Source organism: Castanea sativa, chromosome 12 (assembly GCF_040712315.1).
Source record: "Castanea sativa cultivar Marrone di Chiusa Pesio chromosome 12, ASM4071231v1".
Classification (NCBI taxonomy): domain Eukaryota; kingdom Viridiplantae; phylum Streptophyta; class Magnoliopsida; order Fagales; family Fagaceae; genus Castanea; species Castanea sativa.
The window spans coordinates 31761453-31781707 of record NC_134024.1 but is presented as its reverse complement, the minus strand read 5'-3'; the positions used below and the strand labels follow the sequence as shown (position 1 = coordinate 31781707).

The 20255-nt window shown below is 39.5% G+C and overlaps 2 protein-coding genes across 2 annotated transcripts; both read left to right on the top strand.

Moving 5' to 3' along the window:
* Window positions 1-5708: 5708 nt before the first annotated feature.
* Window positions 5709-9422, top strand: LOC142618804 (uncharacterized). Its single transcript, XM_075791831.1, has 3 exons — window positions 5709-6058; window positions 8446-8514; window positions 8983-9422. The coding sequence occupies exons 1-3, from the start codon at window positions 5888-5890 to the stop codon at window positions 9175-9177; spliced, it is 435 nt and encodes a 144-aa protein (XP_075647946.1). The 5' UTR covers window positions 5709-5887; the 3' UTR covers window positions 9178-9422.
* Window positions 9423-16875: 7453 nt separating this feature from the next.
* Window positions 16876-17550, top strand: LOC142620529 (uncharacterized). Its single transcript, XM_075793890.1, has 2 exons — window positions 16876-17105; window positions 17148-17550. Exons 1-2 carry the CDS (start codon window positions 16876-16878, stop codon window positions 17548-17550), a joined length of 633 nt encoding a protein of 210 aa, XP_075650005.1.
* The last annotated feature ends 2705 nt before the right edge of the window (window positions 17551-20255 follow it).

Genomic DNA, 20255 nt, shown 5'->3' with positions numbered 1-20255 from the left:
AAAATCAATTGGGTAAAGGCATAAAGGCCATATGATCTGATCGAGGTGGCGAATACCTTCTTGGTGATTTTAAGGATTACTTGACTGAAAATGGGATTATATCCCAGTTGACTGCACCTGGAACTCCACAACAAAATGGTGTAGCAAAAAGAAGGAATAAGACTCTTTTAGATATGGTTAGATCCATGATGAGTTATTTGACTCTACCAATTTCTTTTTGGGGCTATACTTTAAGTACTACAATGTATCTTCTGAATTTAGTACCTTCGAAGTCTGTTCCTAAAACACCTGTAGAGTTGTGGAATGGGCGTAAGCCTAGAATGAGACATCTCCACATTTGGGGTTGTCCAGCACATGTGTTAAAAGGAAAGTCTGACAAGTTACAGTCTAAAACAGAAGTGGTTTTCTTTGTAAGGTATCCAAAAGGAACAGTTGGAGGATTATTCTATAGTCATAAGGATAATAAAGTGTTTGTTAGCACAAATGCCAAATTCTTGGAAAATGACTATATGAATAATTTTACTCCTAGAAGTAAAGTTGTCTTGGCTGAAATGAATGAACCTGTAGTTAAACAACCAATGGATGAAGCTAGGGATGATGTGGTTGTATTAGATACACCACAAGATACTACTCATGAGATATCAATCTACGGAGAACGAGAGATTATATGCTCATTTACCGCTGTGAGGATTTGATTCCCATTGGCTATACAGATTCAGATTTTCAGTCGGATCTAGATTTCAGAAAATCTACTTCGGGATGTGTTTTCACCTTGGGAGGTGGAGCCATAAGTTGGAGGAGTGTTTAGCAATCTTGTGTTGCTGACTCCACCATGGAAGCCGATTATATTGCTGCTTGTGAGACAGTAAAGGAGGCTGTTTGGCTCAAGAAATTCCTTTCTGATCTTGGTGTTGTAAGAATTGAGCAAGTTCCTATTACATTGTTCTGCGACAATAGTGGAGCGGTTGCACAATCCAAAGATCCAAGGAATCACAAGAAAGGAAAGTACATTGAGAGAAAGTATCATATCATTCGAGACATTATTACTCGTGGAGATGTGGTAGTAGCAAAGATTGATGGTGCAAAGAATCTAGTGGATCCCTTTAGACAAAGAGGATGCCATGTGGCTACAAAGATCTAGAATAAATTGGTTTCACGATAGGGACCAAAATACTAGATTTTTTCACTCCAAAGCTTCAGCCAGGTATCAAAAGAATTTAATTTCTGGTATGTTGGGTTCGAATGATTGTTGGCAAGAAGATATGAGGAAGGTTGAGGAGATAGTGGTGAACTATTATTCAAACTTGTTCTCTTCTTCAAACCCTTCCGATTTCATGGAGTTAATAGAAGCAATAAAGCCTAAAGTTTCTCAAGATATGAATAACTTGCTTACTAGAGATTTCCAAGGAGCAGAGGTGAAGGCAACTCTTAACCAAATGTATCCTTTAAAAGCTCCAGGCCCCAATGGTATGCCACCTTTGTTTTTTCAACTTTTCTAGCCAATAGTTGGCAATGAGGTTGTTAAGACCGTACTTGATTTTCTTAATTTAGGTATTTACCCTCCTCACTTCCATGAAACTCACATTGTCTTAATTCCAAAAAATAAGAACCACAGAGAATAACTGATTATTGTCCTATTAGTTTATGTAATATGGTTTATAAACTTGCCTCAAAAGCTATTGCAAATAGACTTAAAAAAGTTTTACGTTCCATTATTAGTGATTCTCAAAGTGTTTTTGTACAAGGTAGACTAATAACTGATAATGTATTGTTTGCTTTTGAGACTATGCACCATATAAATCAGAAGAAAGTAGGCAAGAAAGGTGAGGTGAGATAAGATTAGATATGAGCAAAGTATATGATAGGGTTGAATGGAGGTGTCTTGAGAAAATCTTGGAAAAGTTGGGTTTTAATCAGAAAGTGAGAGATCTTTTATTGAAGTGTGTTTCTTTGGTTACATACTCTATTAGGATTAATGGAAAGCCATGTGGTAACATTGTTCCAACTCGGGGTTTGCGTCAGGGAGATCCTTTATCTCCATATCTTTTTCTGTTATGTGCTGAAGGCTTGTCAGCAATGATAAAGAAGGCTACGGTGGTGGGTGATTTACATGGAGTAGTTGTGTTTAGAAGAGGATTGAAGCTCTCACATTTATTCTTTGCAGATGATAGCTTAATTTTTTGTGAAGCATCTCTGAAGGAATGTGACTCTTTGCAGTGGATATTTCAAGTTTATGAGGTAGCTTCGGGTCAGCAATTAAATAGAACAAAGACATCTTTGTTTTTTTTTAGCTCTAATACAGATACAAATGTGAAGAAGGAAATCAAAAATTGACTTGGAGCACTAGTGATCAGAAATCATGAGAACTATCTTGGTCTTCCATCGTTGGTTGGTAGAAATAAAAACAACACATTTAATTCAATTAAGGAGAAGCTTGCTAAGAAATTGATGTGTTGGAAGGAGAAGTTGCTGTCAAAGGCAGAGAAAAAAGTTCTGATAAAGGCGGTGGCCTAAGCTATTCCAACTTATACGATGAGTTGTTTCTGTTAGGATTAATACCCTTAAATCCTATTGTATGATGCTAAGTATGACATTATGTATGACTTAATGTTGTATTAATAAAGTTGTTGTATTATAATCTAAAATAATGGTAACATGAATATTGGACATTATCATATAGCCCATGAGATGCATAGTATGTGATTTATGTGATTTAGTTACAGAAGATATAAGTCACAAGTTCTTTGTAAACTCAGAATTTTAGTTCGTAGTCGGTAATGAAATTGGGCATTTCATCTGCAAAGACTATAACATATCAACTAAGATGATTTGTCTTGATCATGGAAGTGAAAACTTCTAGTTGGTATGTTGATATGTATTAAGAGTTAAGACATATTGAACTGGATCGATGTGAGATTTATTATTCTCCTAACGACTGTCAAATGATTAATAAATCTCACGACTTATATTTACATGAACTCTTAATTCTGAGAGATAAATGGACCTGATCATGAAGTGTAAGTTACTTTAATATATCAAGAGTATGATCTAAAGTTATGGCCAAAACCTCAGTATGTTGGGCAACCACATTTAGTGTTGATGGAACATATATTTTCAAGATGGAATTCATAGTCTCTTAACGGAGATACAGACTATTCCCTTGAGATAAGTTTAATGGGTTTGTTATGTAGAATGTTAGGCCTAACTACTTTAGTAAATAGTTACTAAAGTATATATTTATGAAATTGGATTTCATAAATATATGATGAATAACTTAAAGGATTAAACCGGGTACTCTAAGATTAAGATATAGTTATCTACAAAGTGGCAGTCTACATTTATGACTTTGTATTATTACGAATATTTTATGAAGGGGTTGCATGTATAATAAAGTCTTGGGATATAATTTATAAATAAGGCCTAGAGTGCAACTATTTTTATATAGTGGTATTAAATATATTTAATGATAACTTTGGACTTGTCAAGAGTTGACAGAAAAGCCCAAGGCCCATTGGAGCTTGTGTCTAATTGGTCCCTTTTGGTCCCACTCCAAGCCACATACTAAAGCCCAATTGGAAAAGCCCAAAAGGCTAGCTCAATTAGATAATCAGTTATAAGAAGAGAAACATACAGAATTTTAATGCATGAAAAAGAGAGACATCTTTGTGAAATGATGTGTATGTGAGAGTGAGACACTCTATCATTCTCCCTTTGAAACTAATTGAGAGACCACATTTCTTGGGCGTAAAGTAGAATTGGAGTGAAGATTAAAAGTGTTCCCGAGTACTTCTGATTTCGGTTTTGATTTTCACCACACCAAAGTACGCTCTTTTGTTCTTGAATTCTGAAATTTGCATAGTACATGTTAACAATTGCGAATGAAGTAGATCCGTTAATTTTTCGTTGCGTATGTTTTGTATGCGATGCAAACATGTATTTTTCCATCAGTTTCAGGCATCCAAATACTCTTTGTGATGAACTGACAAGCTTGATTAGAAATTTCTAGTAAGGGCAGAAGCAAAATGAAAGGAAGACGGCTTGGACGAGTTGGGAAAAGTTGTGTATGCCTAAGTCTTGTGGAAGATTAGGATTTAAATTGCACAAACTGTTTAATTTGGTGCTTCTTGCAAAACAGGGGTGGCAATTGTAGGTTGGACAAAACTCTTTAGTTTTCCAAGTGTTCAAAGCGAGATATTTTCCTGAATGTGATTTTGTGAAGGCATCCATGGGGAATAATCCATCTTATATTTGGCGAACAGGGGATGAGATGGCAAGTAGGTAATGGGACCAATATTAGGGTGTGGGGTGATAAATGGCTCCCAAATTCTTCTTCTCATATGGTAGTTTCTCCTCAGGTTAATGTTTCTCCAGATTTTCGAGTCTTTGAGTTGATTGACGCCAATAAATCTTTCTAGAATTCGGGCTTAATTGAAAAACTCTTTTTACCTTGTGAGGTGGATTCTATTAAGTGTATACCGTTGAGCATGCGTTTGCCTACTAATAAGCTTATATGGGCGAAGACTAAAAATGGGTTGTTCACTATCAAAAGTGCTTATATGGTGGCTATCGACATCTTGGATGCTTCTCCTTTGGGTTTTTCAGGTTCTAGTTTGGATGAGAGCAATATGAAATGTTTTTGGAGGCGTGTTTGGAATTTAGATGTGCCTTATAAGATTCGACATTTCATGTAGAGGGCTTGTTGTGACATATTACCTACAAAAAGGATTTTGAGACACCGACAGATTCTAGCCAAGGATATGTGTGATGAGTGCAATCTGGATTTAGAAACTACAGGACATGTGTTTTGGTCTTGTCCTAGAGCTCAAAAAATTTGGAAAAGCTTTGGGATTTTCCAATCGGGTTTTGTTGGTTCATTCCCTTCTTATCTTGACTTGTTATGGAAAATGATGATGGTGGATGATTGTGAGGAAAATATTATAGCTTTGGTGGTCACCATAGCTTGGAGTATTTGGACTGATCGTAATGAAGTTTGAAATGGAGGAAAGAAGAAAGGGGAATTAGAACTACCGCATGGTCTTGTCATTATTTGCAAGAATATGTTGGTGCCAAAAACGTTTCAATTAAGTCTGATCAAAATTAGATTGAGTATTGGTGTCCACCTACGAAGAATATGTATAAAGTGAATGTTGATGGGGCAATTTTCTCTGCAAAGAAGGAAGCAGGGATTGGGATTGTGGTTCGGGATAGTCAAGGATTGGTTATGGCTACAATGTCTATGAAAGTTAGTGCTCCGCTGGGTCCTTTGGAAGTTGAGGTAAAAGCTTTTGAGGCTGGTCTGCAGTTTGCAAAGGATTTGGGAATATAGGACTTCATTTCAGAGGGTGATTCTCTTAATGTTTATAGGGCTCTTGCTAGTTTATCTCATGCAGCTGTTGTGGTTGCTCTTATAATATATGAGATTCTTGATTCTTGTCATGATATTCGTAATGTTAGGTTTTTCTCATGTGAGGTGCAAGGGAAATACGCCTGCTCATCTTTTAGCTAAACATGCTTGTGGCATTGTTGATTTTCTAATTTGGATGGAAGAGAATCCTTGTTTTTTTAGAGCAAGCTCTTCATCATGATGTAATTTCTTTTTAATTGATGAAAGTTTCTAGTTTCCAATCAAAAAAAATATCCATCACTTTCATTGTAAGTATGGAATAATTATCCTAAAATAAAATAAAAAGTTACATATATCCAAGTATATATTGTTTTAGGTCTTCCTCTCGCTACGCCAAGCCCAACCTTGGGGACATAGAACACAATCTCAGTTACAAACTCGCTAGTTGCGAAACTTTGTTAAGGTGCCCAAATCCCACAAACAAACTTACTAGGAAGAAAAAAACGTGGAGAATCTTGTCTTGGTGACCAAAACTCTCCAAACATGAGAGGAATAGGAGGACCGCTTCTATGCATAGGTGATTTGCTCAGCGATCTTGGAGAATCGGATGACACTGCAACTCCACACCATGAAACCCCTCTCTCATCTTCTCCCTCTTCAATTTCAAGCCCCACTAACACCCCTCAAGCCTTGGACCTCACCAAGCTCTTTCAGGTTCATCTCCCATCACTCTTTTCCTTAAAACTATTTCGATTTCACCATTATAAACATATAAAAATCGCATTTTGGTTCATACCCATCTGAATTATCTAATGTACGTATATGTATACTAACGTTAATTAGACACATGATCAGAAAATTGGTTAAACGGATAAGGATCTGAAAAGGGTTGCACTTAGTTTTTCTGGGTATCATGTGCTTGGCCATGAGGATTTTGCATTTATATTTTTGCTAATTTTCCTGTATATATTTGAATGATTGCTGATATGGGCTCCTCTCCACTGGGAGCCTGCAAATATTCAATTTAGCAAATTTGAAAAAATGTCTTTAATTATAATGAATCGTTCTGAGGGTATGATCATAGTTTTGGGTCAAATACTTTCAAGTGGTATTCTTAAACAAACAGAAAAGCCAAGTTGGCTGCATTCAAAGAAGATCTGGTTTAGAATCATTGTCCTATTGATCTCCAGTTTTGAAGGATAGCTCGACATTTTAGCAACTTGATGTAGGATAAAAAAAATTTAATGTTAGAAGTTAGGATTTTATTTCCTTGATTTTAGGCGTTTTTAAGGATTTCCTAGTCAAAATTGAGTCCTTCTATGGTCTTTTAAGAATATGTTTTCTTGGAAAATAAGTTTACTGAAGCCTTTAAATTAGCCCCTAAGTTGTAAAACGAAAATAAGAAGTGTTAATAAAATTGCTATTGATTTAATTTTTTTTTTCATCTAGTGGATTCCATAATTCTTATAGATCAAAGGTTTATGTTTAGCAAAAACAATATCTAGCCTTATTGCATTTCTGTTCTGTGTCACAACTTGTTTTTAACATTTTTATAACTTGACCACTATTATCCTGATATGAGATGCCTTCAAATTGAGTGAAAAGCTCATGTATTCTGAAGTCTTTAGAAAGTTGTTATATATTAGGGGAAGCTGTATGTACCATTATCATGGAGCTGTGATAGGGTCTGACTTGAATACATTTTCATTTGCCTTCTAAAGCACTTTTAGCTAAATTGGACTGCTAAGGTAGCTGATTCGGCTTCAGTTATTAGTGATTGCTTAGTGCTGTCAGTTCGTGCAATGCATAATGAATCTTAATGGTAATCTATGCAGTTGAGAAAAGCATTTCTTTTGGTTTGACAAGAAGTCAGACTTGTTATCGTTAACAATTATTCAGTTGTTAAAATTCTGTCTATGTAACTGGCGAAACTTAGCAAATTGGATGGTTTATTTCTTTAGATTCTAAAAAATTCTTTATGCAACCACAGAGCCTAATGACTATTTTCCACCAACTTTTGGTCTAATATGGTGACATTTTTTGCCACCAGCTCTTTGTGGGGATCTTTAGTTTATTTGTAGGGCATTGTGATCATAACCTCAACTCACTGTTCCTAGTTTCCTTTTATCCCTGTTGGTGTGGTTCTTCAAGTAAATTATTATTGACCCCTCCTTATTGGTGTGGTCGTTCATCTTTCTTCACATCCATCTTTAATGAAAATTTTGATCTAGCATTCTGGAAGATTTCTATCAAGGAAAAAGCTTTCATCCAAACTGGTTTGGGAGGAATCTCCTCCAACCCTATACGTGGCGATTCCTAAAACCATTCGTATGTACTTTAGGGTGTGTTTGGATATCGCTTATTTTGCTGAAACTGAAAACTTATTGCTGTAAGTAGTGTAAATAAAGATAAAAGTTAGTTGAAATAGTACAGTGGGCCCATGAATAGTATCAAAAAGTGCAGTGGGGCCCATGAATAGTAGCAAAAATAAACTGAATAGTAAAATAATTTTAATTTTCCATCCCAATTCAAATGCACACTTAGTCACATGACCTATTTAAAAACCTCTCCAACAAACTTTACTACCGGAAGTTCAAAATCTATTTTTGCGCATATTTGCCCTTAACAGGTCATGTGTTTAGATGAGTGAACTGACTGTGGCATGTGAAATGATAAATGATGTTGGGAGTGTGGCTTTTTCATTAGGCACAAATGTCTTACTTCAGAATATAGGTTATAGATGTCAACAAATTTACTGAAGTGTTGCTATTTACATCTCAAAGTATTTGGTATCAAACGCTAATTTGAAAAGTGCCATGTATTTGGAGAAGTGATATATGGGAGTGTCTTGAGTTGCAGGGAATGACCCAACTCCAGAATAGAAAAACTTTGCTTTGTGTTATAAATTTCATCCTATAATTTCCTTTGTACATGTTGATTTTGGAGTAATGTAATCTTGCTAAATGCTGTTTAGAAATATAAGAGTTTCACTTTCAAATCAACAAGCAGGAATCTTTTGTTCCCAATTGTTATGTAATCTATGTTTCAGCATGTACATATCTTACAGAAGAATGCATCTAATATCATTGGTCTTGCTTCAGGAAGACTACGGCCGCTTGAATGAGGCACTTTCTGGTACAAACCACTCTTGGACGGCTCTAACTCTAAAGGTGATAAAATGATCAGCATTGAAGGACATATATAAGTATATGTAAAACATCTCTACATCAATGATTCGTGCTTTAGACATTATTGAACACATTATGCATCCCCACCACCACTTGTCGTTTCATCCACCATAAATTATTCATAATTTCTAAATGTTATATTACAATTGATGTCCTAGGATGCCAATGAGCTTTAGCTCAAAAAGCACCTCCTCTCCTTATAAGAACAAGATGGAGGGTGAGGTTGTGGGTTCAAAAAGCACCTCCTCTCCTTATTGGTGTCGTAGGACACTTGCTATGACGGTTTTTTCCTCCTCTTTTGGGTGTGTTTTTGTGGATTTTGCTCTGCATAAAACTAGAGACATTGTCTTGACTGCACCCTCAATATGTTTTCGCAAGGCTGTTAACTTGAGATGAGGTGTTTTCTTTGTTCTGATCATGTTGCTACCCTTTCCACTTTGTTTTTGGTAGTTATGCTCTGCGCTGGAAACTGCAAATGAATTGGTCCAGTCCACCAACTCAAATGCCAGGTTGTTGTCAGAGAAGGTTGGAGAGTTGGAGAAAATTGTCAAGAAAGGAGACTCTGCCATATCATCAGCCAAGGCAATCCATCTCTTTTTGAACCAAAAGCAAGGACCATTTATTGCCAGTCAAAATATCAAATAATCATGGTCTTATTAGGATCAAGGTTACTAAATATCAGATTTATAGGATGTTTTTATGTTGTCACGAATGTACAAAGTCCCACATCTTAGTTAAGGATCAGGAAAAAAAATCATTCTGGGAGCTGTGGAATGTGAATCTTTTTTTAACAGTGCTGAGTCTCCCTTTAGCTTCATACAATATTTATGTCTCCTATTTGGGATTAATTAGATGCTAAAATAAAATAAAATATTTATTTTTATTAATAAGATATGGTGTTGTGATTTCCATAAAGAACAAGAATTTAAATAGTTATTTTTGTATTATACATGTCTGGATAGACCATAAACAAAGGCCCAGCCCAAAATCACGGCCTGCTCTCTAAAACTTCCCCGACCTGTCTTGGCACTGAACTGAACAGTACTGAGAATAAACTGAGCACCCACTGAGTCGTGGACAAGGTATAGTGCCTTCGGGGAATTCGCCTACAGAGCATTCTTGGTGTCTGGTGCAAGTTCCAAGGAGGTCATTTCAAGAGTGTGCAGTGAGCTCCATCTAGTTAGGAATATGGCATAGAGGAAGACCCACTAAAGGAAGGTTATAAAAGGGGGGAAAGACTAGGGAGGGTGTGAATGAGGGGTTGGTAAAATTGGGGTAGGGGAGGACACGAGGGAAATAAGGAGAAACATGGCTTAAGGGCTAAGGAGTCTTTGCTCAGCTGAGCTTGAACCTTCTTGGGGGTTAAGGAAAATAGAGTGTGGGCCTTAACTCAACACAAGAGGTTTCATAGGTAGCAATTAGGGCCATCTCCTAGGCCTCCCACAATGGGATAATCCCTACCCAATATACAAATAAATTAGGGGCCTAGCCCCAAGAGCCAAGTGCTATTGGGCTAGCCACCATAATTGGTGTTGTTGGTGAGAATTCCTACTTTGCTGAAAGCCTAGAGTTGGTGAAAGACTTTATTAGATGGAGAATCCACATCTAAATGAGGACTCAGGGGGGGTCTAAGGGAAACCGGTAATGGGCTCATCTCAGGCCCTTTGGTCGGTGGAGTGAAAGCGTAGAAGAGAGCACCACGACCAAGATAGGTATGAAACTTAAGTGGACTGACTGTATCTTACATACCTGAGGCTTTATACCACAATGACCGAGATCGCGAGATACAGAGATTGCGGAGGCAAATTAAGGAGTTAAAGCTAGAGATAAGGGGCAGGCGGTAGAGAAGGAACCACGAGGGGTTGTTCCATGAGCGGGACTCCACGTGTGAGTACATCGAGGGATCATCCCACTAGGGCCATTCTCGTCTATCAGGGACAGGTCAAAAGAATCCAGAGACCATAGTTTGATGCCACCAAGGAGAGAAAGATGTGGACATCCCAGTGCTACGCTAGATGCATGAGCCAAGCACTCAGGAGAATGGCTTGGTTGTCGTTCTTTGAAGAAATAGAGTGTATCGAGATGCCAAGGCATTTTACTTATCTGCCGTTTACCTACTATAATGGCAAGACTGATCCAATTAATCACATAAGCCATTACGCTCAGCTCATGGCACTTTACTCTCTAAATGATGGGCTTTTATGTGAAGTGTTCCCTAGCCTCGGACCCACAACAATGAGGTTGTTTAACGTTTTAAGGAAGGGTTCCATTCATATCTTCAAGGAGTTAATTCAGGCGTTCGGGGTACACTTTGTGACGTGTAGCTAGGTCCTTTGGCCCATTGATGCCTTGCTATCTATGAAGATAGGGAGTAGGAAGACTCTCCGATCATACGTAAACAGTATTGGGAGTTGTACAATGAGATTGGGGAAGACAATGAGTACTTTAAGACTGGGGCTCCCCCAAGAATTCGAGTTAAGAGATTCCTTGACCATGAGGCCTCCCAAGAACATGCACCAGTTAATGAGATGGATTAAAGAGCATAAGAGGTTGGAGGATGATCAGTTACAAAGTAAGGGGGAAGGCTCCTGCTGCTTCACAGTACCAAAAGGATCACTGACCTGAGGACTTTCAACAAAGGCCACGAAGAGAAGCAAGGGGACAGAACCTTAATATCCAAACTGAGGGAGTGAATATGGGGTTTAAAGAGCCAATACATAAAATTTTGTAGAAGATAAAGCATGAACCATATTTTCGCTAGCCCGTTAAGATGGGCGGGGATTCAACTAGAAGGAACTAGAGTCTGTACTACACATATCATCGAGACAAGGGGTATACCACCAAATAGTGCAAGACATTCCAGGAACACCTAGAGCATCTCGTTAGAGCTAGGCACTTGAGGGAGTACGTGGTCAGCTAAGGGAGAGGCACAACAGGACAGACGTCAAAAATCGAGGAGGTATACTGCCTCTTCCCCATGGGATCATTGAGATTATACATGCAGCATCCATCAAAGTGAGTGCCAGCCATCAGAAAGGGATTCTAAGCATCACCCCTCACTAGAAGTTGGAGGTAGGGATCACAATTTTGCCTCGCTCCGCTTAACCTGCCCCTCTCCGCTTCAACTTGCGTGGGTTTTGCCCGCCTCGCAAAGGTGTTAGGGCGGGGATGGGGAAAGATTTTAGCCCCGCACAACGGGGTAAGGTGGGGATGGGTTTAGACTTCTTAGACCCAAGCTGCCCTGCCCTTCCCTATCCTCGCCCTATTCTGCATTGCTAAGAGTTATAATTATAAATTTTTCATACCCTAAAACCCTAGTATTTAAACAAACATATCAATATTAGCTTGTTTTATTCTACCTAATGTGGTTTTTTGCCTTTATTTTGTTATGTGTTATACTATGAGTTTTTTTTTTTTTTTTTTTTTTTTTTTTTTTTTTTTTTGTGATTGTCTTGTTAAACACTTGGATATATTATTCAATTTTTTCTAAAAATTGGTTTGATATGATGGGATAAATTTAGTTATAATTTCAAGTATATTTTTATTAATGAAATATGTTTCATTAAAAAAATTGTACTAGTTGTAGGACAAATTAACAAAAAGTAGAGTTTTATGGGGTGGGGCGAGGCTTTGCAGGGCTAGGGATGGGGTGTGAAAGTTTTTCCCGTCATACGAGGCGGGGTAGGGTGGGGATGGGGCAAGACAAAACCATGCGGGGCGGGGACAAAGACCCCATCCTTCGGCCCCGCCCCGCCCCATTGCCATCCCTAGCTGGAGATAGTAGATAGTCCTAGGAAGAAGCCTAGGTTGGCCAAAGAGAAAATTGCTTTTGATGACGAAAATTTTAAAGGAACCAAATCAGTAAAACTATAGAGATATCAATATGGTAATTAAAAGTAAGAAGCCTGAAGAGTACATCCTGAATCTGGGTGAAGTATTTAAGATATTAAGGCACCACAAGCTGCGCCTCAACGCTACTAAGTGTGCATTTGGGGTAGGGTCTAGCCAAGCAATCCTAAGGAAGTGCAGAAGCTCACGAAAATGATAGTAGCCCTGAACTGATTTATGTCTAAATTAGCTAACAAATGCAAGCCTTTCTTTCAGTTACTTAGGAAATGGAAAAAGGTTCCAATGGACCAAGGAATGTGATGAAGCCTTCCAAAGTTTGAAACTCTACCTGGCCTGTCCCCTTATCCTATCCAGTCTAGAGCTCGGAGAAGACCTGTATATGTACCTAGCAGTGTCCGAGCATGTGGTATGTGCCATGTTAATAAGAATCAAATGGAATGCAAAGGATAGTGTATTATGTCAGCAAGACTTTGGTGGATATGGAAAAGATGGCACTGACCCTTGTGCACACTACTAGGAAGCTACCACACTACTTCTAAGCCCACATGGTGTATGTTTTGACTGAGCATCCATTACAAGTTTGTTTGACGAGGTTAGATTTCACGAGGAGAATAACTAAGAGGGGGACAAGGTTGGGATCTTTTGATGTTAGGTACAAGCCAAGGAATGCTATCAAGGGGCAGGTACTGGTAGACTTTATAGCGGAATTCACCCCACCAGTTGGTGATGTACATAGGGTTTGCCAAGTTTCAATTCAGCCATGGAAGATGTATGTGGACAGGGCATCCAATGCCCGCAGAGCTAGGATAGGAATCGTGTTGGAATCTTTAGAAGGAATTGCCAACGCCTCGCCTCGCGGCTTTCTATGTCGACCACCCATCGTGGTGACGCTCGCTCACATATGTGGAGGAGGTGTGTCGTACCTTGGGTGTGTAACTGGAATGTGAGTCGATTTTATGGGAATTACCAAGGGTAAGTGAAGTCGCCACTAATCATTGGGTTTTTTCTAAGATGTGATTGGCCACTTGACTCTATTTGATTTTATTACTGATCCTAGGTTAAGAAAAAGGACATTTTCCCTAATCTAATATGGATGGGCAAAAAATCTTGATTCTTGAGTTCGGAAGTTTGGTTATATGTGGGGAAGGTGTTAGACACCCACAATGCCTATCTGTAGACAGTCCTTTGTTTTGGTAAAATTATAATTTTTGGACATTGGCGGTTGAAAACAAGCTATTGGCATTAGCGTTTAGGGCTTTAATTGTGTTGGGCTTTGAGGTTTGGTTTCGGAATGGGTGTGGTCCCGATCGATACTTTCCATGTGTGTTTGAAGTCGTTACCAAATTTTCATGGCGAAAATCCGGCTGCATTTTGCCTTATTTACGTGGTAGAAATCCAGCATCGCTTCGCCTCAGATGTGTCATAGCACATAAAACACTATTCTCACCAAGGTTTCGATGTGAGAATACGGCAATGGGGATGCCCTATTTTCACGGTGAAAATCCGGCAGAGTTTCGCATTTGATGCGTTATGGCGCATCGGCAGGGTTTCGTGTCTGTGTATATGGCGTGCATTGACATGTTCTCACCATGATGAGCTGAAGCCCTCCAAAGTTTTTTTTTTTTTTTAATACAAGCTAGAATTTCTACTCTAGCCTAATCTAAGAGTATATATGTGTGAAGCTTCCTCTTGGAGACTTGAACCCCGGCCCTTGCCCTCCCCCACCCTACAAGCATTTATACTTGTGGAGTGACCACCACACCAAGGGTGCGTGGTGGTTCCAAAGTGTTAAACATGTTGATATGTGTTGCATACACAGGGAAACCAATGTCACTTGGTGATATGGATCTAGACAATCATCGCGATGATCATGCACACAATATAGAATGAAGATGCACCTACAACAATCGGCTTGAGCACATACCCATACTACAAGGTCAAGAGCTCTCATGACTAGAGAAGGTCGCTCACATAGCCATGAGAGTCCATCATACAAAGTGCACAACTACCCACACACACAGAGGCAAATATATATATACACATACATACATCATGTACAATGCTATCACATAGAGTGAGAAAGTAAACTAGGCATTGTCATACCTAGGGAACACGACCCAATCAAGGAGCGGGAAAAGAAAAGGAGGTACATATAGGGGGACCCTAATACATGCTCTAGAGAAGAGGCTTAGAGAAAGGGAAAGAGAAAACCGATCTAGAGGGGGCTAGGTCCCCTAATCTACTAAACATTGCCATTTGTGGGCTTGCATCGTTGCCCTTTTTGTTCGCGCCTAGGAAGTCGCACCCTTGATCCAAGTATCCTCGCTCCATGCGTGTACATGCAAAGACAAAAGAAACAAGCTAGTAGACATGCAAAGAAACAAACAAAAGGAAATGCATGCTAAAGACAAGCTTGGAAAATATGCCAAACGGGGGCAAACAAACATGTGAAGCACACGAAGAGGCAAACAAACATGTTATCAAACAAAAGGGAGTGCCCTAGGAGGACAAATGTAGGTTTGGATCGAGTGCCCATAGCTCCATTGAATTGAAGTATGGATGACACACAGACTCATGCATGAACATGTAGGCAAGCGTGCAACAAGAAAGCATAGAAGCAAAGAAAGCCAAATAGGTGGCACAAAGCAAGTAAGGCAAGCATATCAATATCGCACGAGGTGGAGAAAGGTGTGAATCTGGCACATCGACACCACGAAGGTGTATCTCACAAGCGGTCACATCCAAACAAACCATAGGAGAGACGAATGTAGCCACCTAAGCATAAACCTATGGAGGGCAAAAAGCACATAGAAAAGCCTAGATCTAGAGAGGCTAATACATAGATATAAAGCGTAGAAGCAAGAAAGCAAACATGTATATGGATAAAGGAAAAGATCCAAACCCTTTAATATAGGCCTAGGTGTACAAATGTAGGCCTAAACCATTGGATCTAGATCTACGCCCCACTAAAAGGGCCGAAAAGCAAGAAAGAGAGATAACAAGGGACAAAAGGGCTAAAGTAGCACATGGCATAGCAACTAACATATATCCAAGCACACAAGCATGGCACAGAGCACATAAACACATAGATCTAAGCATAGAAACATAGATCTAAACACTAACTTATTGATCTAAGCAAACATAAGGCAAAGAACACAAAAGGCATGTATATCTAAGCATATGAACATAGTTCTAAGCATAAACATGGCAAGGAGCCTAAAAACATGTGGATATAAACACAAACATGAAAAAGAGCTTAAAACCATATGGATTTAAGCACAAACATGAAAGTAGCCTAAAAACATGTGGATCTAAGAACGAACATGAAAAGGAGCCTAAAAACATGTGGATTTAAGCACAAACATGAAAAGTAGACATATCATAACCCAACAAGGCTAGGCCAACAACATCAAAGTGATAAATCATGGAAAAAAGCAAGTAAACATTCTAGGAAAGTTATAAAACATGCTAGGAAGCTAAAACATACTAGGAGAAGCAAATAAAGCATTTTATGAGCAAAAAGAAGAGAGGAAAAGCAAAAAAGAGAAAGGGTTGTGGATTGTAGCTATAAAGCTACATCCACACCCCTAAACCTCAAATCCAAGTTATGGAACCAAGGAGAGGAAGATTAGGTGTAAGAACACTACCTTGAAGATTGTAGGAAAAATGTGAGATTTTTTGGTGTTCTAAGATGTTTTGATGTGTTTGGACGTATTTAGGAGAGAAATAAGAGAGAGAAGAGAGAGAATCTGCCCAGGATTTCCTAGAAATTCATCATTTTTTTTTTTACAAAATGAGGGGTCTAGGGGTATTTATATTGAAAAATTGACCCTTCAGCTGCCAACAAACCTTCAAGGGCAGCCAGCCAACACATCTGGCCTTATCCCAGTTTGACTTTGGATGCATATTTAAAAGCCTTTCTAGGCTTAGATTGAGTAGATCTTGGTGTCCCTGGAAAGCTATGGATGTCTAGTGTTCAAAAAACTAAAGAAATTGAAAATCCAATGGTTGGATCAAAAGTTGTGACCTCAAGAAGCGTGCTAATGCGCTTTTTATGGTTTTTTGGATATCTCAACCATTTTAACTTTGACTTCGACCCATGAATAGTCATTGGAAAGGAAATTTGATAATATTCACAATGGCATTGGTCCCAAACCGATCTGATGATCGGATCAAAATTAGGGTTTTCGGTGCCCTTGGGAGTCAACCTGGGGTCAAACTTAGTCAAAGTTGACGAAAATCACCGAGTAGCTCAGGTCTGATGTAGAAAATGAAAATATCATTTTGGGATGATTTTGACTCAACTTTGACTTTCAATCAACCCAGGGTTGACTAGGGGCATTTTGGTCAATTTGACTTGAAATGGCATTTCGAGTGCTTTAATGCCCGAACGGGTTGCGCCACGTCACTCTAGATGTTTCCACGGTCCCGTGGAGAAAAGATAATATTTTTAGAATTTTCAGGGTCAGCACGCAAATCGAGGGCGAACAAAATATGGTGTCTACAGGTATAAAGTTGGAACATTCGCTCAAACTAGGTTTCCATGCCTCTAACAATAAAGTTGAATATGAAGCGCTAGCGGCTAGACTCCAAGCAGCCATGAAGCTAGGGGTTGTGGAGTTAGAGGTTTTTTCTAATTCAGATTTGGTAGTGAGCCAAGTTGAAGGAAGTTTTGAGGCGTGGGATCCCAAAATGGCAAAGTACCAGAAGTTGGTGCATTCACTGTAAGCGAGTTTTAAGTTGGTGAATTTATCTAAAATTTCTAGGGGGCGTAGTAGCCATGCGGATTCCTTGGCCACTCTAGCTTCATCCGTGGGAGACTATATACCCCAAATTATCTTGGTGGAGTTGTTGGAGCATCTGAGCATAGACCATCAGCGTTGTATAGTTGCAACCTCGACTGCCTCCTTAAGCTGGATGGACCCCATTATCTCATTCATCTCTGATGGAACACTTCCCAGTGAACATAAGGAAGTCGAGAAGGTACGAAGAAAATTAACCAGGTTTTGGTTATCAGTGGAGAAAAGGCTATATCGACAATCTTTTAGGGGGACTTACCTGTTGTGTATGCACCCAGAAGTCGTGACAAGGCTCCTTGCTGGGTTGCACGAAGGGATTTGTGGGAGCTACATTGGTGGTTGGTCATTAGCCCATCGTGTGATGGCATAAGGTTTTTGGTGGCTGAATATGCAGAGAGATGCCACATAATATATTAAGAAGTGTGACCAATGCCAAAGGCACGCACTGAACATCCATTAGCCTGGACGAAATCTCAATCCGATCTCTAGTATATTGCCTTTTACTTTGCTCAGTGGGGGATAGATATTGTGGCCCTATTCCCTCAAGTCATGGGGAAAAGAAGGTTTGTGATAATAGCAATCGATTATTTCACCAAATAGGTAGAAGTTGAGGCTTTGGCAAACATTCGGGATGTCGATGTTAAGAAATTTTTCTGGAAGAAAATTGTCACTAGGCTCAGAATACTGGAGGCCCTAATCTCAGACAATAGATTACAATTCGATAGTAAGGCATTTAGGAAGTACTATGGTGACCTCGGGATTAAAAACAAGTATTTGTCTCTGGCATATCCTCAGAGTAATGGTTAGGTAGAAGCTACAAACAAGGCTATTGTTAATGGATTGAAGAAGAGGTTGGAGACTGCTAAGGGGAAGTGGATCGAAGAGTTACCTAGTGTGCTATGGGCTTACCAGACCATTCTAGGAGGTCCACAAGTGAAACGCCCTTCTCCATGACTTTTGGAATAGAAGCAGTGATACCCGTGGAAATTGGCTTGTCAAGCATGAGGACTGCAGGCTTTTCCCCGAGCACAAACGATGTAGTCATGACCGAGCAACTAGACTTCTTGGAGGAGATAGAGAGATAGTGTTTATTTGGTTGGCGAATTACCAGCAAAAATTATCTTGGGGATATAACAAAAATGTGAGACCAAGGGAGTTTTTTGCAGGAGATTTTGTCTTGCAAAGGGTGCTGGGGTGTATAAGGGAGTCGAGTTTGGGAAAGTTAGCTTTGAAATGGGAAGCCCATATCGAGTGACGCCATGGCCTGTGCTGGAGCTTACTACCTAGAGGATTTGGAGGGAAGGCCACTCCCTTGGCCATGGAATGTGAGCAATCTTAAGAAATACTTCTATTGATTTGCTAGCAATTTTTGTGCACTTAACATCTTCTGGAATGTAAATTTTGAGAAAAATGAATGTCCATGATCTTTTATGTGCCAACATGTTTTTATTCTGTTGAAGAGATATGAGTTTGGTTTTAAGAAAGATGATGCATAATGAAGATTAACTAAGGACAGAAGCCTAACTTCGGTTTGACCCTGGTCACCAACTAGGTGGAAACTTAATTTAGGACAGCAACCTAGTCTTGGTCTAACCCCGGCCATCGTCTAGGTTAGAAAGTAAGAAAAAAGAAAATGGAAGGTGAAAGAAGGCAGTTCGAATGCTTTAGAAACAAACACCATGAATGTATACTTGGCAACTTAAAAAAGGCTAAGTCGTATAACCGTCAGTTATTATGCATTTACTGTACAAACATTGTTAACTCAAAGGTTAAAGGCTATCCCATTCAAGGGCCAAGTGCCGTGCATTCACACTTAGTTAAATTTACGCAATAAATGAAAACTCAGCGCAGGAAATTTAATGGACACAAAAATGAAACAAAAAGAAAGTTGTTCTATTTAAAAAAAAAAAAAAAAAAAGGAAAAAATTTTCCTTACAAAATATAGGGATGGTTTAAAAAAAAAAGGAAAAAGAGATAATACATAACAACAACAAGCAATGAATTATGCCTAAGGGCTTGGGTTCTACGTGATAGTTGGAGGACTAAGAGTGGGGCCCCATTCGGTGGCCGGAGCAGTAGGGTCGGGCATTGTCTCCACACCCTTGGGAGTAGTAGGGGCTGGATCAACATAGGAGGATTTGGGTTGTCCAAATCAATCACCTTGGTGTGGGCCTTAATCTGCTCCACAAGCTTATGCAAATTGGGGCTTTCCTCCTCTGCTTTGGAACGCCCTTCATTATGAGCCTCCTCTATAGGGGATCTAGAACAAAGGAACCTAGGACGAGTCCTTGAAAGGGGAAGTCAGAGGAAGGTTGATGTCATTAATAGATGCCATCCACCCCTCCATGAAGCCCTTTAGCCTAGCCTCCTTGATCACCACGGTGGCAGAGCACTCGGCTTCATCGAAGCTGGTGTCATAGAACTTCTACTCGACCTACTCCATGTTCTTTTTCATGTCCTCTAGCTCCTTATCTTGGGTTGAGACTACAATTAAAGCATGGGCTAGCTTGGTGTCGGACTCCTCAAACTTCCCTGAAGAACCCCCATCTTCCATTCGACGGCATCCCGGGCCATCTTATCAATGGCCAACTTCTTCTCGGCCAAAGCAACTTCTCTGGCCTTTTCTTAAAAAGTGGACTCTGCTACTTGCTTCAAAGCCCTTTCCTAGATGCCTCCTCGATGAAATTTTTCAACCAACCTTCGAGCAAGTGTGCCCCCTTAGCAGCCTAAAAAAGAAGAAATACATTAATACTAAGGTAGAAAAGAATTATTTACATAATAACCTTGAAGAAGTACCGAGAAAGAGCACTTAGAGCGATAGTGTGCCATTTGAGGTTAAGGACAATGTCTTCGTCCCTGACATCATCCTAAAAGTGTACATCCTCAAGCAATAGTAGCACTTGCCCCAGGTTGTTCGCTATGCATCCACCCTCACCCTTCCTCTAAGTTCACAAGATTAAGTTAGCAAGAAGGGGCCCCTCACCTAGCCTAAAGGTGTGCTGCCAACCTAGGGCTAGGGGAGTAGAAGATGAAGCCCCCTTAGCACCTTCAGTGCTCAAGTGGTCCTCTTGCCTT

Coding starts and splice junctions, on each gene's coding strand:
- LOC142618804 (XM_075791831.1), top strand. CDS start 5,888: ATGAGAGGAATAGGAGGACCGCTTCTATGCATAGGTGATTTGCTCAGC. Junction 6,059..8,445: donor ACCTCACCAAGCTCTTTCAG/GTTCATCTCCCA, acceptor GTCTTGCTTCAG/GAAGACTACGGCCGCTTGAA. Junction 8,515..8,982: donor GGACGGCTCTAACTCTAAAG/GTGATAAAATGA, acceptor TGTTTTTGGTAG/TTATGCTCTGCGCTGGAAAC.
- LOC142620529 (XM_075793890.1), top strand. CDS start 16,876: ATGGTGTCTACAGGTATAAAGTTGGAACATTCGCTCAAACTAGGTTTC. Junction 17,106..17,147: donor CAGAAGTTGGTGCATTCACT/GTAAGCGAGTTT, acceptor TAAAATTTCTAG/GGGGCGTAGTAGCCATGCGG.